Genomic DNA, 24,977 nt, shown 5'->3' with positions numbered 1-24,977 from the left:
GTTCAAAGGTAAGAAAACTGCGGCTAGATTATGTCTCTACCAGATAAGGTGTTACCAAAGGTAAGTAACTTGTCCAATGCGGTCACTCACAGTGAAGCTAGTCGATAGACAGAGAGAGACCAAATTTTAATAAACGCAAAAGGTCATGGTTAACGCCAGACCTAATTTGAGGTCCACTTATTAATTAAACTCTCAAAGGTGCACCCATGTCCCTGCATTAAGTCCAGATATACAGAAGGATGCTAATAATTAGTACTCCTAGAAAAGATTTGTGTACTCATTTTAGCATGAACAGGTGTAGATTTGCTCATGTGAAAATCTGGGTGTTTGCAAGTTCACTTTCCTTCCAGCTACTTTTTCCCCCAACCCTGGAAGACGTTTTGTGTCTGCCATTGAAATGAGTACATTTCCAACCTTTCTCAGTATGGAAAAAGATTGGAGAAGAGTTGGTGAAAACCCTTAAAACATGCAAGTTAATAGGTTTGCACAGACTCCGAAGGTCGCTCCAACCCTGGAACTATTGCTTACCATTACCTTCAACCCCAGTATGTAGATCTGCTGAAAGTTGGCAACATAAAGGAATTGTTAGTATTCAAACCCTTATATGGAACGAGCCCTGGCATAATCAGAGAGGCTATTTCAGAGCTCTTACATAATGAGATTGCTGCCATAATTTATCGCCGCATTACATGGCACAAATGGGGCAAGTAGATTTTGTTACAGGAAAAGTAGATTTATGAAGCAACCTGCCCCATGGACAAGTAGATACTTTAATAAATTCCACACCCCTCAATGCAAGTAAACCTGCAATAAAGGATACACGCATTCTTAGTAATTAATTAAAGTGTATCTGCAGTGTAGAAGGAATGTATGTACCCTTACCTTAAAAAGTGTAAGAGAAAGAATGTATGAGTAAATATTGTTCTGAATCATTCAGTTTCACAATGCCAATTTAAAAAAACCATAAGGATGACATTAAAGACAAAGGCTGCATATACGTAACATGCAATGTGTGTGTGTGATAAAGGAAAGGACAGTGAGCATGGGACCTGGGGGAACCGATCCATCCACAGTAAAACCATCATGGGTTTTAACAATCACAAGTGTTGCTGCGGAAAAGAATACACCACCCAGAGGAGAGTACCGCAAAAGCCAGGCTGCGAGGTGGAGATTACCATACAAGGTGCATAACAGATACAGCAACCTGGGACAAAGATACGCCTGAGAATATCCTGTGTGCAGCGCTTGGATGGAAGCGCGATCAGAAAAGCCAGTGTGAGCAGCGCGCAAGATGGAGCAACGCACGCAAAACACTGGCTATACACTTTAATTAATTACTGAGAATGCGTATATCCTTTATTGTAGATGGCTACTTGCACTGTCCTGATGAAGATTCCGTTAAATTTGTACTTTTTGGGCCAAAATGTTGGCTTTTTGTTTAGTTGACAGTGCAGTCAAGCAACATGATAAAGCCTTTGTTAAAAATTATTTCTTGAATGCCGTTCGCTATTAGATTACTCGGAAAAAAGGATGAAGGCATTCATAAAGGAACGTAAATTTTGAAAGCAAGTTCTCTCGACAGATTTTTCTAGGTTGCCACTTAAGGACTTTTCCACAGAGATAGAAATCTAAAATTGCAATCCCAGTGATTTGCATATGTAGACTAATGAGTGCGCAAAGCAGAAACCTAGCCGAAAGACAGTGGAGCTCTGTACATGGTCAGTTCTAAAGTAAAGTTCTCGGAGAAAAGGATTAATTTTCTTTGATAGAGAGAACTTGGCTGTCTGAGTGTTCTTTGCGACGTTATCTTTGAGGGTGAAACCGTGACCAGGATGAATCTTTGGGTAGAAGCTGAAGCTGAAATCGTCCAGGTTCATGTTGTTGAGACAGGTCTCATCTGCTCTAGAGGTCTAGTGGCTCAAAAACAAGCCTACACGTCATTTAGGCCTGTGTGCTCAGTACCTACCTGAAGCTTAACTCCACAAAAACAACATTCTGGCATTAACCAGCAATACTAGCCCAAACCTGTCTCAACAACATGAAGTCTACATACGTACATAACTGGGATTGCAATTTTAGATTTCTGTCTCTGTGGAAGAGTCCTTAAGTGCCAACCTAGAAAAATCTGTCAAGAGAACTTGCTTTCAGAATTTACTTTCCTTTATGAATGCCTTCATCCTGTTATCTGAGTAATCTAATAGTGAACGGCGTTCAGGAAATAATTTTTAACAAAGACTTTATCATGTTGCTTGACTGCACTGTCAACTAAACAACAAGCTGACATTTCAGCCCAAAATGTACAACTTTAACGGAATATTCATCAGGACAATGCAAGTAGCCATCTACAGTAAAGGATAAACGCATTCTTAGTAATGAATTATAGTGTAAAGCTAGTGTTTTCCGTGTGTTGCTCCATCATGCGCGCTGCTCACACTGGCTTTTCTGATCGTGTTTCCATCTGAGCGCTGCACACAGGATATCCTCGGGCGTATCTTTGTCCCAGGTTGCTGTATCTGTTATGCACCTTGCATGCTAATCTCCACCTCGCAGCCTGGCTTTTGCGGCACTCTACTCTGGATGGTGTATTCTTTTCTGCAGCAAAACTTGTGATTGTTAAAACCCATGACGGTTTTACTGTAGATGGATGGGTTCCCCCAGGTCCCACGCTCACTGTGCTTTCCTTTATCACACTGTCACACACACCTTGCATGTGTCATCCTTGTGTTTTTTAGATTGGCACTGTGAAACTGAATGATTCAGAACAATAATGACTCATACATTCTTTCCCTTACACTTTTTGAGGTAAGGGTACATACATTCTTTCTCCATTTATGGAGTTGATACACTGTGGAAACACTTTAATTCCTTACTAAGAATGTGTGTATCCTTTATTGCAGGTTTACTTGCTTTCAGGGGTGTGGAATTTATTAAAATATCTACTTGTCCATGCACTGCAGAACTTTGACTGGGTAAGGAAAGTTTGATATTATGGTTAAATTAGTGAAATTAAATAAATTACATGGTCTTTAAACCATTGGCTCTTACTTTAAGTTTGTTGGAACGGAGTCTGTCTTTAGGGACACCTTCCAACTGTAAGCAAATGGTGACAGTTGGTAGTGAACAAGAGTCTTCTCTGGAACCCATTCAAAACAGTCTCCAGTAACTACTACTTGTTTGACAAGGGTATAGAACGGTATAATTCTGGCAGGAAAGGCGACGTGAAGCGACCTTCAGGAAAGCAGGCATAATTTCACAGATAATGGCAACCAAAACATTCTCATTGGGATGCGATTAACCTTGGTTAAGAAAATGTTACATTTTTTCATGTGCAGATAGAATCTCTGCTACGTGGGTTTGTGGAACCTTCACAATTTAAAAGATATATATTTTCATGCGCTTTATGTCAAATGCCTAATTCCACACTTTATTCTGTTACATTTAGGATGGAAGCAAAAAGAAAAAGAAGCCAAAGGATCAAGACAAGGATAAGGTAACCGCCCTTTTATATGGGAGAAGTGTCAGAATCAACTACCAAGCTTGTATCCATGAATTGGAGACATGTATTAAGTCCAAGAGATGTTTTTGAAAATGCTAATGATGTCATACGCATTTTGAAAGGACAATGAGTTCTTGTTTCCGACTATCTCCACTGCACACTCTGCACTTAATGATAGGACTCCCACTGATTCTCTGTTCCCCACACTTTTCAATGCATAAAAAGGCTCTCTTATATCTCATACGTGCAGACGTTTGTAAGAGCTTAAGTACCTGATTGTGAAACTAAACGTAGTCTTTCATAAACTTGCAGAAGACGGTTCATTCATAAGATCGCCTCCATGCATTCTACTTCTTTTCCAAGTACTTTGTCATGGTCTTTGTGGATGCAAAATTACTCACATTGGGCAGTGGCGGGTTTGAATAATCAATAAAATGTACGCTGCTGAACGAAAACCTCTCAGCTTAAAATATTTTGCATTGGATATGACTGCTGATAGGTATGTGTACTCTGCGTGATTTGGTAATTCAGTGTTGAATGAATTGCTTAAGACCTTTAATGTCTGAAAATGCGATGACATTTCACAAGCAGCTCCTAATGATCCTTTTGATCAAGCGTTTTTGAGGATATTTGTTTTGCAATTTTTCTATGACTGAGAGTATCTTATGATTTGAATTGAGTCTTTTATAAATGATGCAACCTTTTTTTGGGCCGTAATATGTTACGTGCTTTAAAGGTTCCTACTTTGTTTGGATATATACCTCTCTGTAAATTGTGTCACTTTAAATACGAATATATTTTAAAAAAAATAAACTCTTGTGTGGCAAAGTCAGTCTTGTGATAATTTAAAAGTGCCTACACCTATAGATACCTATAAAATAGTTCCCCAAGAATAGAGCTCTTAAACACTAGTATTTTCCACTGACTGCTAGTCCCCATGTATAGTAGGGTGTCTATTTGCATACCAATCAAAACATTTATTGAAAGTTGCAGTGTTCACTTATTTATCACTGTAAATCAGCCCTGGTATATAAAACCAACAAAAACAACCGATTCCAAATTCTCACCCCTCCACCCCCCCATCTTGTGTAAAAGGGTACCCATTGTTGATGATGTATAACAGATATTCCGGGCCCTGTGGTCTCCCCAGGCCTAACTCTCCTGTGCTGCTGCTCCACCCTGCTTCATCCCCGTTTTTCTGAGTGATTTTTCTGCTTTTGCTTTGCTTTTTACTGCTGTCTCCTTCCTCCCCTCCTGTTTTTCAGAGTGTTTCCTCCTGCTTTTCCCTCATTTTCGCTACTTCTTGTTTTTTCCCTCATTTACCGCCTGTTTTCCTGCCTCCCGTCTAACCCCTCCCTCCCAGGACCTACTTAAGGGAGGCTGCAGCGCGATTCTGTTAAACAGGCTGCCGGATTAGCTCTCCCCGTTGCTGCTCAGCCCTGTTTCCTCCTTGATTTCTGAGTACTTGCTTCTCTTTTTTCACTTCTCTCCTTCCTTCCCCCCATTTTTCTGAGTGCTTTCTTCTGCTTTAGTCTCATTTTTTACTGCTTTATCCGCTAAGCAGCTAGCAACTCCAGCGCCTTGAGACCCTCATGGGTGATTTGCCGCATTTTACAAATCCTGATTGATTGATTGATTGAGCAATTTACTCGGTCCCCCACAATAGGAGAGCTGCAATCCTAAACTAGTTTCTATGCACTTCCATTCTCCAGTCCAGGCTGTACTGAACTCCAGCAGGTCCTCCAATTGGCCGACCTTCTCTGCCTCCCCATAAGTGTAAGAAACGCTAGATTAAGGCACAAGTTCCACACTCGCCATCTCCTCAACATTCACACTAAATCCTGGGTTATCATGCAAGTCAGCCAACATTGCTGTCCACGCAATCAGATCATCTTCTACTTTTTTATCTTGCCTTACGTGTTTCATCTGCCCCTGCCCATTCGGACAGATCTCTGAGCCAATCTCAGTATCTTGAGGTGGTAGCACCAGCCATTTTATTGCAGTCCTGCATTTTACAAGCAGGAAACTTAGTAAATGAAACTTCCAGCTCAGTTTCTTGTTGTCCGGGGTTGGTATAAGGCCCAACAGAACTATATGGGGTGTGGCTTGCAGGTCTCACCCAGTGGCCCTATTGAGTCTCTCTAATATATCCGACCAGTATTGTGCCACAGATGAGCAATTCTACACTACATGTATAAAATCTGCCTCATGGCTCTCACACCAAACACATTGTCTGTTCCTGTATTATAAATGTTATGCGAGGTTTTAGGTCAGAGATAATTATATTGTATAATTATATTTAACCATTTCAAAATCTGCATTTCAGCTGACTGTCTGCACACCAGCATGGACATTTTCCCACTTCTAGGTGGATAGGGTTTCCCCAAGGCTTCCTCCGACCTGGCGCAGGCTTTTGGTATTAAGGAGAGTGATAAGTAGTTGCCAAGTGGGCGTAATCCTGACCCAGTGAACCTAATTCCACCAAAAACCAAGAGGGTGGAATTCTGTTTTTTGTGTTCATTTCAGGTAGCACGCCTTAGGGATGGAACTGGCCTGATGGTGAGCTCACCTCATGACTAGCTCATTTTCCTGTCTGTCCTGATTCCAAATGGGCCTCAGGGCAGGGGGCAGCATCTCCCAGGTCTGGGGTATGAGGAGTCCCATATCAAAGGCGGCAGAGGTCTGTGAAGCCTCCTGCCTTGATATGCTGATTATTAGTCATCCTGCCAGAGCAGGCATTGTTTCCACTCCCGGAGAGCTTGGGCTCTCACCTGCAGGGATTCAGAAACCTGTTTATGGTGGCAGGCTGATCTACACCAGTCAGCCAGCACACAAGAGGTTAGTAGGTTTTCAGGCGGTACCTTTAAGGTGCCTTCTGGGTGCATGTATTAATACATCCATCACTGGAATCAATGTGGGTTTATGAATAAAAGATGTTTGATGCCAAACATCTTTGGTTTCAGTGAAGCCATCATGTAGCTGGGGAACTCCTAATCACCAGTGCCCAGTACATACATTCAAGGTGGCTTCCCTGTTCACTGTCAATGTCCAAGAATCGACTTGAACATCACGGGGGCATATCTGCTCCTGCAGATATGTCCTCACATGTAATATAATGCCCACTGCCTTGATGCTGTAAGGCCTGCTGAAAGGGGTACTATAAAATCCATGCAATGTCAGCAGGCATGGCACACTGGAGGTGTGATATATTGTGTCTTCACTTTTGTTTGCATCATGACACGCAGCCTTTAATGGCAGTTTGCATGTGTGTGATGAGGGGTTCCTGCAGCCCTTATGGACCTTCTTTAGCATCCATGCCCTAAGTACCAGGGGTACCATTTACTAGGGACTTACAGGGGTGGTGAAGGTATTAGCAATTGGGGGACCAATTGTGAAGTTTTAGGAAAAGAGATCTGCCTCTGGGGACCTGAATAGCAGGAACCCAGTGCACTTCTGTTAAAATTGCCTCATTTGCAAGGCAAAAAGTGGGGGTGGTCGTGTCAAAAACGGGCACTTTCCTACAAAGGGCATGTCTGGTGGCGCTCGCACTCTGCTCATGATCAGAACGGAGAGCAGTTGGGCCCCGTGGGAGACACTCAATAGGTTTAATTCCCAGTTATCCGCTGGGTCCAAACAGTAGTCCACGTGTTGTAGATGTGCTGCTATATAGTTACGTTCTGTATTACGTATTTCAAGTCCACCCCACTCCCAGGTCTGCCTAAGGATTGGTAAGCCAATTATTTTATTTTTATTAGCCCACAGGAACTCAACAGTTAGGTGGTATAATACAGTAAAAGACTATTGGGAGATGTCACAGAATGTGCCCTGTAGCCCATACACCTTCCAAGTCTCTGCCGAAGATAAGTTCCAAAAAGGTCTGGTCTAAGTGAGCCGTTGTGAATTCCAGATAGTGTTTCTCCTCGGACCTCCAAGGGAGTGCCCCAGTCGGGATACCAAGCAGACGTCTCAACGGAAATAGCTGGGACTCATATTTATATATATATATATATGCATGAATAAAAGAATCTTGCTTCCAATATAGTTTATTTTGCTCCTTCCTACAACAACAACTAACATAGTGCCCTGACTGTTAAAATAAGCGATTATTTACACACATATGTAGTGCCACTCAAAAACGTATTTGCTAAAAATGCAGTTCATGGAACTTGACTTTACTAGTGACTTATTGTACCTTACAATTGAATATCACCAGTAGTGTTTCATAATGATCAAGACATTTATTGAATATTAGCAGCATGATTTAAAAAAAAAATCATAATAAAAATATGTACATATAAATGGCTATGATCGAACCATCTTTATAAATTAGGCTCCCTTATCGGTTACTCAATGTATGCTCTCTCCCACCACATCACAGATAGTAGTTAAAGGTATCAGTCTGCTTCAGCCTCTGAGAACATTAACTACAAGATGCCTTTTAGATTGAATACTATTATACACCCACCTTAACATCGACACCCAAGGTTCACTAATTGAATACACTTGTATTTACCTCTGAATATTTGTGCAAAAATGTATTAAAAAATATATATTTTATTAATTTTCATGCAGTTTATCCAATGAAGGAAAACCATGACACAATGAAGTATTCGAAACCCTAGGCCTAAAAGTAAAGTATTTAACCTCCTCCCCATAAACACATTAAAATGGCAAATTACATCGACCTTTTTCTCACCCTGGCCATTAAATAAACACAGACCCACAAGATCCAAATCCTTTTCTCTTTCTCCGCACCCTTTTGAGGATGATCCATCAGCGCAACCCCAAATAATTGAAGTGCCAGTGCTCCCTTTAAAGTGCAATTATTCTAAAAAAACATTACATCTCAACACTAGTTCATTATATTTCCTAAAGTGCCAGTGCACCCTTAAAAGTACATTTATTCTAAGCTAAATCAATTTGCTCCACATACATTCAATTCAATACAGCAGGCCAATTTCAATCGAAATAAGGTGAAATGAAACATTATAACCAGAAAGTGACAGTGCATACTTATTTCAGACATACCTGAGATAAATGGTATTATCACGCTTGCTTTTGGTAAGGCTCCCAGGTCCAGTGGGTGCCAGGCGTATCTCACTAATCAACGTTGAGGTCAAGATTATTGGAAGGGTTATTTTGGAGCGACTCGCCACATGGGAAAATGAGAGGGCCATTCTTTCCGAAGTACACTATGAATTCAGATCAGGCAGTGGTAGAGTAAAAAGAATCCCAACTTAAATATCTTGATTTAGAAATACACCCGGGTGATGGGGGGAGGCATTCATATGACCTTCATGGACATCAGATCAGCCTTTGATAAAAATTAACAGGGAAAAGCTCTGGGCCGAGTTGAGGACCATGCTATGGATTCAGCCCTAGTGGGATTCATGAGAGCCCTCCATACTGACCTCACAGAAGTTGTTAGATATGGTTTTAATGGCAAATGTAACAGCCCTTTCACTTCTATACAAGGCCAAATGTATTCTGATGTCAACCTTTGGCTGTGAAATTTGGGCGCACGCCAACATTGACCAAATTCAAATGGTTGGGAATACCTTTTTGAGTAATCTTTTGGCTATAAGTCAAGTTACATCTACTGAGATCATTCGAGAGGAATTGGGGATGGCCTTCATTTCTGATCTTATTCATATAAGCCCATTTATTTTGTGGTGTTCTGTCTGGTCAAAAGAAGTATTGATCTAAATAGACAAATCCTAGAGAAAGCTAATCATGTCCCATGGGTCTCCTACATAAAGAAAACTTTCACGGGATTGGGGCTCCCAGACCTCTTTCAGAATACTGTGGGTATCACAAACAAGGACCTAATTTGTTTCAAACAGCCTTTGTCCAGTGGGTGATTACAGAAAGGTAGAATTCTACCTTAACATCATCACGTGGTATTATCATGGTTAAATCTGTTCCAGGCATGGAGCGGTTCCTGCTCTTGGATATGTCTAATCATCACCAGCTTCTCTTAACATTTCTGAGACGGAATATTATCCATCAACTGTTATTCGTAAAGTGGGTTTGATTTTGTCAATCCCCTGCAACTGTGACACGATTTCCATCTGTCCCTCCATGCACGTAGTACTTTTATGTCCATCATTCTCCACCCTCCGACATAAATATCTAAGGACTATATTGCTTGCATTTGGTTTTAACCAGATGAGACCCACTTACCTATACTTACAGCTTTTGGCTTCTCTCAAACTGTTTTTTTGGTCTTCCATTTTTTCTATCTGAGGTTTTATGCTCTACTCAATAGTTATTTATTTATTTGTTTCTGGAAGGCTTTGGTAATACTTTTTACAAACTGTTTAAAAAAAAACATGGTTCATTTTAATGCTCTATGGATTGATGTATTTTATCATTTATCCAATCTTGCTTGTTATGATGAATTTCCTTTTATTTTGTACTTGTATGATTTTCTTTTAAAATCGAATACAAGTTTATTTATTGATACTTATGATTATCCTCTGTAATACACTACTGTAATAATGACTCCTTATTTGTTTTGTTCTCTTTAAATCAGTCTCATTTTGCCTTTTTTTGTCTGTTGTATAGTTAAAATTAATGAAGATTATTTCGAAATTTAAAAAAGATGGTTATGTGAAGAGCAATTGAGGTTTATTTTGTAACAACTTGAATGCATAGATTAGAGGCTGCACCTTGGCATATTGGGAAAATAGGTGCTGTTTATATGATAACTGGCGTTCCATATAAATCCCAAGATATTTATAAGCTGTTAATACTTTAAATCTTTTGCCCTTTGTTCTCCAAGAAAATGACTTGAATTCTTTTGTCTGCAAGGTGGACTATTTTTGTTTTGTTTAAATTCATCTCTATGTCCTTGTGTTCTATATATTTGACCACTGTGTCTATTTTCCTTTGAAGCCCAGTGGGTGTCTGACTTAGTATAACTGTAATCTTTATATTGTAGGTACCCAATTTTATCCATTATTGGGGTATCTTTCATAGATTCACATGCTTAGAATCATCCCCGCCGATGAGGTGGGAGTCTTGCGGTACAATAAAACATATACATTATAGTCATAATAACATTATACCATAGGCTATAGTGTAAGTAAGAGTCACTACAGCCTATCTCAGTCTTTTTGTAAAAAGAACCAAACTTGGAAACCAGCCAATCAGGCAGCAGCACACTCTAGAACCATCCCCACAGAGAGGCAAACCCTCAGATTTTCTACCGCACCTCATGTGTTAGGGAGTCTCCCTGAGCTCTGCTCAGTTTTTTCCTTTGGCCTGTGTTTCTGAAGGAAAATTATGTCTGATTCTAAGAAGAGTTTATTTTTGGCTTGTTCTTCCTGTGGGAAGAAAAGACTTGACTTTGAAGACCCTCACAAAGAGTGTATTTATTGCCTCTGCCCAGCACACAAGGTTAAAGACTGCAGTATCTGCAGAACCTTTCCTGCAAAGACTTTGAAGGATCGTGAGGGACGCCTGCTGGTTTGGCTGGAGAAATTGAAAACATCTGAAGGGGTTTCAAAAAGTGAAGGAAGTCAAGTGTCCACCCCCATCTCCAAGAAAAGAGATAGATCTGGAGATCCTCCTGAGAAGATGAGTAAGACCTTAAAAACTTCATCTTCTGAAGCAGGTCAGTCCTCCTCTCAAAAAGAGAAAAAGAAAATCTCTTCTGAGGAGAAATCTAGAGATAAGGTGAAGGTTTCCTTGAAAACTGCCTCTAAATCTTTTCAGGACACTCCGTCGACAGCTAGATCATCTTCGTTGTCGAGGAAATCACCTCAAAAAGTGAGTGGATCTTCAGCTTTGAAGAAAATTACACCGTCGCCGAAGTCTTTGTCGACGGCGCCGTCGACGAGAGTCCCTACGCCATCGAAAGTTCACACCTCGTCGTCGCCTGCTTCGTCGACGAAGATCCCGACGACGAACCCACTGTCGACGACGATACCAGGCTCGTCGACGAGCCTATCGTCGACGACGATACCGTCGACGGGCCTACCGTCGACGACGATACCGTCGACCAGCCTACCGTCGGCGACGAAGATCTTGTCGACTAGCTTACCGTCTACGACGATGCCCTCGATGATTTCACCGTCGACAACGACTGCAATCATAACGTGGACTACCACATCCTCAACGATGTCCTTTCCGTCGACGACAACCATGGTTACAACGTCGACGATGCCAACGGTTGCAGCAATTTCAGCGGAATATGAGTCACCTTCAACATATATTTCGGCTACTCTAAGGCGTAAAAGACCCTCACCTTTGCAGTTTACGCCTATTCTGAGTTCTAAATTGTCATCTAACAGGCAATTTTATCATGATGTGTCCCACATTTCACCTTTGCCTCCCAGCCATTATCTAGAGGAATCTGAGGATGATGATCCTTATGGGCAAGCACGTGACCCTTCACAGCTCAGTATCAGAGGAGGATGAAGAGGAAGAGTTCTATGAACCATGTGAGTCGTTGAGAGGGCCTCAAGAGGTTGTCCATCAAGAACCAATGGTTCAAATGTCGGCGGCTTTGCTTCACGACCTTACGGCAATGCTTAAGGACTATAATAGTAGTTTTCCTCCGTCTCTACCACCTCTTCCGCAACAAGTTTCTCCTCCTGTAGAGGTGCAAACTGTTTTACCTGCAACACCGATATCTCAGCCCCAGGTAACATTACCTTCACAAGATGATGATGATAATACGGTAGCAGAGGACGGAGAGATTCCTAATTCGCCCACTACCGTTGATGAATGGGATGAATATCTGATCCCAGATCCAGCTTCACCGATTCCACCGGCTGCAGACTCTCCTCCGGAGGACATAGGAGGGTTTCATGCCATTATGGAGAGAGCAACTACAAGATTTCATCTTACTATGCCAGTGCAAAAGACTGAGTGTTTTTTATATGATTTTAAAGTCCTAAACAGAAAGATCACACGTTCTATTCCCATAATTGATCACATATGGGAAGAGGGAGTAAAGGTCATGAAAACTCCATTTTCTATTCATGCAATTCTGCCACGGATTGACAAAAAGTACAAGGCGCCGGATGATGCTCCTGAATGCCTTATGGGTCACCCTAAAGCAGACTCTGATTTCTCAAGCAGCGCAAAGAAAATCTCGGAATCCTTCCATTCCTATAACAGCTCCCCCTGACCAAGATGGAAGACGCCTGGATAACATAGGGAAGCGTTTTACAACCTTGGCAGGTGCTACAGTCCGAGCTACAAACTGTTTGGCCATTTTGAGCAGGTATGACCGTCAATTGTGGTCAGATGTGTCGGCATATATGGAATATTTGCCTGAGGACAAAATGATAGAGGCGAAGAAGATCCTTATGGAAGGAGAAAGATTGGCTTCTGAAATCATAGATATTTCTATGGATATAGCGTCTCTTGGCTTTCGCCTACTCGCCGGAGCTGCTACGTTAAGACGTCAGGGCTGGCTTAAATCCACTAATTTTCGCCCAGAGATCCAAACTAAGATCCTTGATATGCCTTTTGATGGCGACCTCCTGTTTGGAAAGCACATAGATGACGCTTTACAAGATATTAAGAAGGACACGGATACTGCAAGATCATTGGGTTCTTTACAGTATTGAAAAACGCCCTTTCGTGGAGCAAGGGTCAGAGGATCCTACTCCTTTCGTGGGGATTACCAAAATTATCAGCAGAAAGGTAACCAGGGTCGTTATGGATAAAATTATCAACAGCAACAACAAAATTACAGAAATCCTCCAGCAGCTACCTATAGACAGCAAGGAAAGAGACGTCAGCCTCAGGGCAGAGATTCTGCCAGAAGGCAGTGACATTCCTATTACGCTTGCGCCAGATTCGCCACTACAGTTCAAAATTCCCAAAATCTCACAGTATTTCGACAATTGGAAGAAAATAACCAAGGACAAATGGGTATTAGATATCATAAAATTTGGACACACCCTGGAGTTCACCAAATTTCCCCCTCCTCATCCACCTCTAAAGAAAAATCCACCACATCTTGCTCTTCTCAGGAAAGAAGGGAGAGCTATGCTTTCAAAAAGGGCAATAGAGAGAGTTCCTCATTCTCAAATAGGAAAAGGATTCTATTCTCGCTTTTTCCTGATAAAGAAAAAGTCAGGAGATTAGAGACCAATTTTAGACTTGCGGATGCTGAACAAGTACCTTCAGAAGAAATCTTTTTGCATGGTAACACTCCAGGAGATTCTTCAGCGTCTAGATCATGCAGATTTCATGACAACCCTGGACTTCCAGGATGCATACTTTCATATCCCAATTCATCCCAAGCATCGAAGATTTCTGAGATTCACGGTGACAGGTGCACACTTCCAATTCAGAGTACCTCCCTTTGGCCTACGTTCTGCTCCAAGAGTCTTTACCAAATTCTTAGCTCCTGTAGAAGCTCATCTCAGGCTGCAAGGTGTTCAGCTATTCCCATACCTGGACGATTGGCTAATAAAGGCTCCATCCTTTCACAAGGCTTCTCATGCAACAACAAAATGCCTGCAAGTGTTTCACTCACTGGGTCTATCACTAAACGCTCAAAAGTCCAGCCTTTTTCCATCTCAGGTAGTGCCATTTCTGGGAGCAAAATTGGACACTCTTCAAGACAAGGCATTCTTGTCAGCAGACAGAATATCTCGACTTCTATATCTGGCATCAGAACTTCTAAAAAGAAAGTCTGCTTCAGTGAGAATGATCAAATATTTTCTGGGGATTTTATCGTCAGCAATTCTGCTAGTGCCTCAAGCGAGGTTAAAAATGAGGCCGTTTCAAGAGGAGCTGGACAGGCAGTGGCTCCAAATCTCGGGTTCGTTCGACGACATAGTGCAAGTGACTCCAGTTATGAAAGAAACACTTTCTTGGTGGAGAAGTTTCAAGAATGACTCCGTAGGCCTCACTTTTCAACCTACAATTACAGATTATATCGCCACTACAGATGCTTCCCTAGAAGGGTGGGGGGCCCACCTTCAGGATCTCAGCATAAGAGGAAAGTGGTCTTCAGCAATGGCAAAAATGCACATCAATTTTCTGGAACTTCGGGCGATTTCGCTAGCCCTGCAATCGTTTCTTCCCCGACTGCAAGGATCTACAGTTCTCATCAGGACCGACAACACCACTTGTATGCATTATCTAAACAAGCAGGGTGGTACGAGGTCCCACATTCTGTCCCAAGAGGCACCAAATATCTGGAAGTGTCTCCTCTTGCACAGAATAACAATCAAGGTGGAGCATCTACCAGGAGCTCAGAACACCTGGGCAGACTCTCTCAGCAGAACAGCAAAGTCTTGCCACGAATGGGAACTGGATCAATCAGTGCTGGACAACATCTTCCAGAAGTGGGGCAAACCAAATCTGGATCTCTTTGCCACCAAGAGCAACCGGAAGTGCCTTTTCTTCGCAAGCTGTGAACCGGAGAAGGGTTCCTGGGGAACGCTTTCATGATGAGGTGGACGGGAATCTTTGCTTACGCATTCCCTCCTTTTCCTCTAATCTCGAGACTTTTGCACAAGATGAAGAAGGAACCATGTTGCATGATCCTGATTGCACTGAAATAGCCGCGTCAACACTGGTTCACGGAACTTCTCCTTCTCTCCAAGTACAAGCCATTCCGCCTTCCGATACAACTGAATCTGCTATCAATGAGCGAAGGGCAGATTCTTCACCCTTACCAGCTCAACTGCAACTCCATGCTTGGTTCCTGGACTCATAGATTTCCAGGAAGTAGAACCTCCTCAGGAAAGCAGGGACATTCTAGACAAAGCAAGAGCCCCTTCTACATTGCAGACCTATGCCCTAAAATGGAAAAGATTCTGTCACTGGTGCTCTAATAATAATCTACATCCATTGGAATGTTCTCCTGATAAGGTGTTACCTTATTTGTTGTCACTCTCTAAGTCTGTTCTAAAATTTGCTTCGGTTAAATTACATTTAGCCGCTATTTCTACATACTGAAGGTCTTCAGGGATGGCGCCACTCTGTTCTAATCGTCTCATCAAACAGTTCCTGAAGGGACTTTTCAGAACTTTCCCTCCTATTAAAGCTCCTCCTCCAGAATGGAGACTAAATGTAGTTCTACAGCAGCTCATGAAGCATCCATTTGAACCCATTCATAAGGCTGATATTAAATATCTCTCATGGAAGACAGCTTTACTGTTGGCACTCACCTCTTCCCCAAGAGTCAGTGAGTTACAGGCGTTCACTATAAAGCAACCGTATTTGAAATTCTCTAATGATTACGTCCTTTTGCAAACTAATCCCACATTCATACCTAAAGTTCCAACTACATTTCATCTCAATGAGCCGGTAGTTTTGCGGACATTCTTCCCCAATCCGTCATCTGCGGCGGCGAAGTCATTGCATTCCTTAGATCTCAAAAGATGCCTAAAGTTCTACATATCTCGAACTGTGTCCTTCAGAAAATCGGATCAGTTATTTCTCTCGTACGGTGGCCCCAAAAAAGGATCAGCTATCTCAAAAGCTACCATTTCAAAATGGATTGCATCTACTATTCAGTTCTGCCATTGCAAAGCAGGCCATCCATTGTCAAGCAAGCCGAAAGCTCATTCTACCAGAGCAGTGTCCTCCTCTACGGCATTGTTTGCTGGTGTGTCCTTGGACAAGATTTGCCGAGCCGCAACCTGGAAAAGTGTACATACTTTTACTCAGCATTATTGAAGGTAAAATCCTGTACTTTTACATCTTACCCAAGATGCACAAAGGCAAGATCCCCCCTCCGGGGAGACCCATAGTCTCGGGGATTGATTCTCTTCTGGAACCATTGTCCAGATTTTGTTACTTTTTTTCTGAAAACAATTGTACAATCAACTTCAACATACTTACAGGATACTAAGAGTTGCCCCAAGTGTGGCTGGACTTTATGTTTTTGATTTTGAACAAAAGTTTATGCTCAGTGACAAAAACCTGTTTTTTAACCACCTAAGTTTCTGGAAACGGTACATAGACGACGTCCTTGCATTCTGACAAGGACCCCTTGAAACCTTGCAGGAAATCATCGCTTGGATCAACACATGTGACCAAAATTTAAGTTCCACTAACTGTTTTGATAAAGACAAGATGGTCTTTCTGGATATTATTATAACCAAGGATAGCACTCGTCTTGAAACAAAAACTTACCATAAACCTACTGCCAAAAACAACCTGCTGAGCTTCGAAAGTTTTCACCCGCGCCCTCTAAGGGAAAACCGACCTTATGGCCAATATCTGAGACTCCGCCGCAACTGCAGCAAGGTGTCTGACTATCGCAGCCAAGCAGTTGACTTGACCGAGAAACTGATGGCTAGAGGCCATCCCAACAGGATAATCAAAAAATGCCAAAAAAGAGCAAGAAACCAACCCAGAGAAGCTCTTTTGGAAAAAATCGATCACTGATAATACCATACCCCTAACATGTGTCACAACTTTCAATGCAATGTCAAATCAAATGAGTAGTTGTGTGAACAAACATTGGGCTATACTAAACACAGGGAACTTGCATTAGGAAAAACCCTTGTTCTCCTTTAAGATGTCTTGCAGCTTGAAGGATACCTTGGTGAACACAAGACCTAAGGCAACAAAACACAATGAGGACCTGTCAATAACCAGAGCCTGGGGACAACCAGAGATCGTGACACATTTTCGCTGTGGAAATTGCAGTGTCTGCCACTTAACTAACAATACAAAAACCTTCGATCTGGAGGAAGGAAAACCTTGAAAACAACTGTCATATACCAACTGCAACAACTGTAATGTGATCTACCTAATCAAGTGCGCCTGTGCAAAATCATACATCAGTATGACAACAAGGGAAGTGAAACAACTGTGAACATCGTAGCACTATCCGTTGCAAAAAAGGTGCAACCAGACTCGCAGATCACTTTCTTGAAGTGAATCATACCCCAAATGACATGATGTGGACTGTAATAGAGCAGGTGAAGCCTGGACCGAACTTACAAAAACGCCTGTTTGAGAAGTAACAGCGTTGGATATATCGGTTGTCCACGCACATAACAGGCCTTAATGATAATATCCCTTGGGCCTCTGTCCTGCAAAAATAACTGGACTACCCATATCCTGCGTCCTTCAGACTCTCTACCATCTGATGGGTCTCTGTCCTTCCTAAACAATACTGCCATCTAGGTTATGCACACTGTGGAGGGTTAACATTATCGACCTCTGTACTGTGCTCTCCATCACCACTGATGGCATACTGGTCGTCTTCACACAGTGACAACCAACTGAACCCCTTACTGAGTACTGTCCTGCAATAATACCCAGATACTGCATCCTTTAGAGCTTCTCTACTATTTGATGGGGCCCTGCCTTTTCAACACTGCCAGCCAGATAATGCATACTGTGGAGGCTTAACATTGTCGTCCTTTGTACTTTGCTCCCCACCACCTTCGATGGCGTACTGGTCGTCTTCACGCAAATTGAACTTCTCCCTAGTCACATTGTGACTCCATGCTTTCAAGCGTTCGTTCTATGTTAATTCACTTTATTTACTTAAATTACCCCCTGAGCGGGTCACCTAGCCTGCTTATGTTCCTCCGTGTTTAAATGAATTTTTCATTTACCCACGCGGAGCTCTTTGACACCGCCAGACTACCGTACTGGCGTCCCACACTGTTGCCTAGCAACGATCCCACACGTGCCCCACGTAGCCCCGCCCACTTCCGGAAGTCACGGCTTGATATCCATCTTGCCGGCGCCCTGACGGAGTAGCGGGGACACCAGAGAGGCGCGTAGGTAGACCGATTCCGTTGTTCAGCGAAACTGTAAGTAAAACAACCCTTTACAACGCACTCCTTGTCATCGCTAATACAGCGCTGCACTGACAATGAGCCCAGTCAGTTTGTTCCTTTACTTACCAGCTCACTTTGGGCCCCTTATGTGTATTACCTCGGTCGGCTTGCTGTCTGACCCTCTGTTCATATACTATCGAATAAGTTCCACCGCTGAACAAGCCTTCCCTCTGCCCTCACGAAGTCCTTGAGACCCGCAATAGGAGTAAGATCTCTCCCCGTGACAGTTTGTTTTATTTTATGTTATAATTGTAAATGCATGCATTTATGTTCCACTCACCATACCGTTCGTGAGCTTTGGTAGTCACCCAGCCAATAACTTTTGTGTGAGTGACTCATTTAAAATATGACCGCAGCCACCATTCACACCATTATTGATCAGTATGACTGAGTGAGCTCATGAAGATGGCTATAATATAGTACCACTTGACAATGAAAATACGGACAACCAGCACTGTATCGCCATAATACAAGCATGTGTTCATGCCAGGCACGATATATGTTTGTTATTCATTCGGAATGGGATCCGCATGAAGCATACCGACACGTGTGAGCCTACACTACGTTACAGGCACGTAATCTGTTTGTTTGTGACTGATTCTCCTTTTTCCTCCCACAGGTCTCTTTTTTCCTCGCCTATTTTAGGTTTTTGAGGTTGCCTACTGCAGATTTTTGCAGTAAGGCCACAGGACTGGATACACGTTAGTGTGTGTAGACCATCCATTTTCCTTTTTTCTGGTCCTGACGAAAACCTGAGATTTACTGTTTACAGGTTGAAACATGTATACCTTTCTAATTACTTTCACATAGATACTCACGGTCACTATCACCCATTAGTATCTCCACTCTGTTTTTAACACTGTCCAGTAGCTTATGAATAAAGTTATTTTCAAAAGTCATACCAGGACAATTTTTAACATCACTTTTGCACTATTCACTCAAACAACCAGCTCCACTGTAATCAGGTGTCCCAGCACATCCTGATGGCATTCGGCCGTCAGGTTGGGACCCCGATGATGAAGCATGTCACCAACCAGGTTGGTGAGTGAGGGGTTTTTAACAAAAGGATACTATCCCTTTTTGTTTTCTGACATCCCATTTAGAACCTTTTTCAAGGTCCTTGTGGTGATACTCCTCTTTTGTTAATACTATACAATTTAGCTTCGCCATTTATCTGTGCGATTAACCTATAGTTTGAAGGTGTTGTTTGGCTTCCATTTATTGTATATGGGATGAAAGATTCTCCCTTTGCATGATTTGGGGGGAGGGTGGGTGGTGGGGGGGGGGGGGTCCTGTTTGTATTGTAAACATGATTGAACAATTTAGGGAAGCATTTTTCTCTAGAGTCTTATGTCCTATTTAAAGAGATTGAACATTGCAGTTTTGAGTCACCATCATATACCTGTATTAGCATATTTACTTATCTTACAGGAAAACACGCAAAAGTATTCATTGTCATTTTTATGTTAAAGCCACAACCCCTTAACTTTCTGAAGGACATTTGAAGCAGGTATATCTTACTGTAGAGGGATATCTAGGAGTGAGCTGAGATATTGAAGCTTTGTGAAAGGCTTGTTAAGCAGTTGCTGATTTGAGAGGGACTTCTTGTAAAGTTTTGAAACTCTGCAGCTTTCCAGCTGTTGCTTCAGACTTGACCGATACCTAGTAATGGCTTGAACTACTGTTCAAAAAGACAGATGTATTGGCTTTGCTTTTGTGTCTGACCAGCATGTTTTGCCGGATAAAATGCCTATTTGTTCTGAACTTCTCCTGAATGCTGCTGGATTTTAGCTGTGAGAATGAAAATGTGTGAATGAAGTAGCACTAAATTTGTAATGCAACCAACTGAATTTAAAGTGCACAATAATTATCTGTCCTAATAGTGTCATAAAGTTCACTATCTAAGCCTCTGCGTTCATTTCAAGCATATATCTCTTTTTTTCATTGTTTTTTTGAAATTTCAAACAGGATGCCAAAAGTCCAAGCCGGAAAAGGAAGAAACCTCTTGATGCTGGTGACTGCCATTCTACATCAGAGTCTCTGTCCGGATCAGAAGATGAAGACGAGGTTCATATTTCTATTAATTAATCACGTGAAAAGCCCCCTCCATTGAAGGATTGTGAAAGCACTGTCAACTATCATGTTTGACTTATTCAGAAATTTTGAACATCCTAGTGCTAGGTTTTTTGTTTTTTTAAAATGCATTTATGCGACGATCTTAGAGGAGGACACGCCGCTGGAGAACGATTGTTGCAAGTAAGTAACCTTTCCTTTCTCATCGTACTGGAACAAGACAAGATGAATACAAGTGTTTCCTTCCTGAATTCTGTACGGCAAACAAACATTTGTAGCATGCCTCCCGTGCATTGCTGGGGAAGCTGATAATCAGGGTTGAGATCTAGTTCAGGGGGTGATAGTTCTTGCACTCATCTGTGGCATTAATGAGTCAGAATTAACTTTCTTCGATTTAAAAGCATGTTAAAATCATAAAAGTCACAGTTTAAATATTCATTATTAAAAATTCATTTGACAGAATTACCTAGGCCCATTGTATTTTAAAACATATCCATCGTATTTCTTTTTAACAATCTTTCTAAAAAAATGATAATATACATTATTTCACAGTTATCGTCTTTCATTTCCTTATTATGCTTTTCAGAAAACCCATCATGATGGGCATACAGTACGCATTTTCCAGTAGTTGCAAATACAAAAAGGCCGTCCGGCACTGCCTCTATCCTCCCTGCTTTAAAAATGGCAGGCTACTTCTTTCGTTACAGTACATTTTACAGAAAAGTATCACGTGTAAAGTAGATTGATTTGATATATTATCGCAAGGACAGTGACATAGATATCTAGACCAATCATTAACAACTGGAAAACTGACCAAGATATAGTTCATCCAGCTTACTCTGGAGACATGGTCCAATTTCATTGTATCCCCAATAATATCTCTGTTCAAACCTGCGGTGGTAGATGTCCAGACTCAATGCTATAATAAGAGGTTGCATGCTGATCTAATCCGAAATATATGGAATCCCCAATTCACTATGACAGTTAAAAACCGATGTACTCTGTGGGACCGCTAAAATAAATGTCAAAAATATGTGTTCGAGGCATATGAGTTGCAGATTGCACACTGTGCATAGATCGCCACCTAGTGTTGGGCCTGGATGTTTGCAGTTTGTTATTGTCCTAAACAGTTCTTTTGAAGTCACAAGATAGGTGACTCCTCCTTTGGACCACATTGCGCATGGGCATCGGCTCCATGTGTTTCCTGCGCTCCGATTTGGAACCGAATTTCCTTCGGCGTGCAATCCTCACCCAGTTCGATGGTATTGTTTCGATCGCACTCCACATCGACGCGATTCTTCACCAATGCGAAGTCTTCGATTCCGGTCGTCGACGAAGGCCTTCAGGCCTACCTAGACCTTACTTTCTGGCTCATGGAAAGGACGCATTCAAGAAGTGTCCTCGATGTGGGTCGAAGTTTCCCCACACCGACCTACATGAGGTGTGCAACCTTTGCCTCTCACCAGAGCACGAGGCCAAAGACTGTTCCGCTTGTGCCTCATTCCGCTCCAAGAAGACGGTTCGGGACCGACTAGCTTGAAGAACTATGGCTCGATCGTCAGGTTCGATGCACAACGACATCTTTAAAGAGGGAGTCGACGTGCCAAAACATGAGCATGCCGAAGAGAGCACCGGCTCCTCAGGTGCCGAAAACTCTGACATCGAGGACATCACTCCAGCTCAACGGGTCGTAAGTAAGACTGTCGACCCCAACCCTTCCTCGACACTCTCAAAAAAGGCTTTGGTCACACCCTCACATTCCGGCCCGGGTGCACACCGAGAGACTGCTTCCCACGCCCGCCTTTGGGCCGGCAAAGAAGCGCACTAAGCCTTCATGCGGCTCGGGCTCGAGCCAGCCTATCTCCGGTGACGATCCTATACCGACACCGAAGAAGAAGCCATTTTCCTCAACCACGCCGACCGTTGCTCTGACACCTAAGCACACAGCGCTGAGGACTGGCAGCGGCTCATCGATACCGAAACCGCACTCGGAGCCGAGTAAAGAACCGCCTAAAGTTCCAGAACCGAAAAAACAGGTTCCGGTAAAAAACATTTCAAATGGGCACACTTCTAAGCTTAAAGACCCAAGACCAGCTACCGACTCTGTGCCGAAAAAACCTACGGAGCCAAAAACTTCAACACCGAAGGATCTGCCCCACTCAGAGGACAGTTTCACATCGGATCCCAATTAAAAAACTCTTGTAAAGGATCCTAAGACCGGTTAATTGACTCTCGGCTCCAAGAAGAGACCACTTGAGGCGCCAGCACCTCCTCCCCCACTAAAGAAGAGAGACATTGCAACCTCTCCATTAAGGGTGCCTTCTCCCCCACCTCCCCATACTGTTCCTGCTCCTACACCTCCTCCACCACGTCATTCACCTACACCATCCACTAATCCAGACGATGATGTAGACACAGACTCTGATGACAGAGGTGGGGGTGCACATGACCCAGCAGGGACCAATAGTCCCCCTCAGTCACCTAATCCATGGGATGATTACAACACCCCTGATGCGCCTTACATCCCACAAGACGATGTATACCCTTCCAGACCTTCTCCACCAGAGGACACTACTAGTCCAAAGAGCTGCCCAATATCCCAATATCATGGGGTGGACTTACACACTGATACAGTGGAGGAAGATTTCTTATTAGACACTTTTGATAACACTCAACAGTCTACTGACATTTTGCCAATGCTTATGGGTGTCATCAAGCATGCAACAGAGGTTTTTAAGGATACTGTCAGGGCTAGGGCCCTCAATCCCCGCATTGAGAAAAAATACAAAGCTCCCCCCACAGATCCAGTTTATAATAAAGGCCCAGTACAATTAGATTCTTTAGTAGTGTCTAATGCACGCAAACGTGCTAATTCTCAGACATCAGGTGAGGCCTCACCACCAGACAAAGAATCTAAGCTCCTTGACGCCTCCGGCAAACGAACAGCGTCACAAGCAGCTAACATCTGGCGCATTGCCAACACCCAAGCGTTGCTGGCAAGATATGATAGGGCACATTACTATGAACAAGAGTCCATAATGCAGCATCTACCAAATACAAAAATAGGGCCAATGAACTTATACTGGAAGGTAAAAATATTACTACTACTTCCACTCGTTGTGCCCTAGATGCTGCAGATACCGCCTCAAGGGCAATCAATACCAGCACCCTTCTACGTTGACATGCCTGGCTGCGTATTTCAGGTTTTAAACCTAAAGTACAAAACTCCATCCTTAATCAGCCATTTGATGAGACACATTTATTTGGCCCAAATGTTGACGTGTCTTTAGAAAAAATTTAAAAAGACACCGATACAGCAGAATCTATGGGAGCCTTGCAGCAGCAAGCTCCCAGACGTTCTTTTCATCGCTCATCATACAGAGACCACACAAGAGGCTACTCCTCGGAAAGTCCTTCCACTTCTTACAAAACCCCTAGCCAATCCACATTCACTAAGGGCTACCAGAGAGGGGGTTACACGGGTAACAACAACAAAGGGAGAGGCAAAACCAACAACTCCTGCTCTTCCTCTACCCCTACCCAATGACTTTCCTCCCCTTCCCCCCCAACTTTCCACTCCTGTGGGGGGAAGACTGCAACAATTCCTTCCTGCCTGGACCAACATCACATCAGACAGGTGGGTGCGACAAAATATTCAGTCAGGTTACTGTCTAGAACTAACATCTACCCCCCAAACATACCACCCAAACAGCGTCCAATGTCACAAGAACATCTATCACTGTTATAGCAAGAAGTAGTATCTCTGCTAGAAAAAAGTGCAATAGAACCAGTTCCTCTTCTCCAACAAAACAAGGGGGTTTACTCTCTGTATTTTCTAATTCCAAAGAAGGACGGCTCTCTAAGGCCTATTTTAGACCTCAGACCGCTAAACATATACATACAGTCAGACCATTTTCACATGGTCACAATCCAACAAGTCCTTCCGCTCCTGTTACAAAACGACTTCCTTGCTACTCTAGATCTCAAGGACGCATACATCCACATTCCAATTCACAAGGCTCACAGGAAGTATCTCAGGTTTGTAATAGACGGGCAACATTATCAATTCAAAGTACTCCCATTTGTAGTCACTACAGCACCAAGAGTATTCACCAAGTGCTTAGCAGTTGTGGCAGCACATTTAAGAAGACAGCACATCCACGTCTTCCCGTACCTGGACGACTGGCTCATAAAAGCCAGCTCATACAACCAATGCGTGGAACACACTCATGCCACGATCCAACTGCTCCACAACTTAGGGTTCACATTAAACCACACCAAGTCTCATCTACAACCATCCGAACTACAACAATACCTAGGTGCAACAATAAACACCTCAACAGCGCTAGCTTATCCCACTCCAGCAAGGATAGCCAGCATGCAAACTCTTCTAATAAAGTTTTAGCTGCAACACTCCCTTCCAGCACGAGTGTTCATGCAACTCATAGGGATGATGGCCTCTTGCATTTTCATAGTACCCCATGCAAGACTACAAATGCGTCCTCTTCAAGAGTGCTTATCACGTCAATGGAACCAGGCTCAAGGCCAATTAACAGACCTAGTGGAGAAGTGTGGCTCAATGGTTAGAGCGGCAGACCCTGATGCAGAGGTCTGGCCCGGGACCA

General features: G+C 42.8%; 1 protein-coding gene across 2 annotated transcripts in view; it reads left to right on the top strand.

Annotated features, from left to right (window-relative positions):
• Positions 1-24,977, top strand: part of FAM133B (family with sequence similarity 133 member B) — a 210,657-nt gene that overhangs the window by 93,602 nt on the left and 92,078 nt on the right. For both annotated transcript variants that reach the window (XM_086941868.1, XM_086941869.1), the window contains exons 8-9: positions 3,443-3,490; positions 20,248-20,346. In XM_086941868.1, the coding sequence (XP_086797994.1) occupies positions 3,443-3,490; positions 20,248-20,346 (147 nt within the window). The remainder of the gene's footprint in view (positions 1-3,442; positions 3,491-20,247; positions 20,347-24,977) is intronic.

The sequence above is a fragment of the Lissotriton vulgaris genome, chromosome 10, assembly GCF_964263255.1.
Source record: "Lissotriton vulgaris chromosome 10, aLisVul1.2, whole genome shotgun sequence".
Lineage (NCBI taxonomy): Eukaryota > Metazoa > Chordata > Amphibia > Caudata > Salamandridae > Lissotriton > Lissotriton vulgaris.
This window is presented reverse-complemented; position numbering and strand designations above follow the sequence as displayed.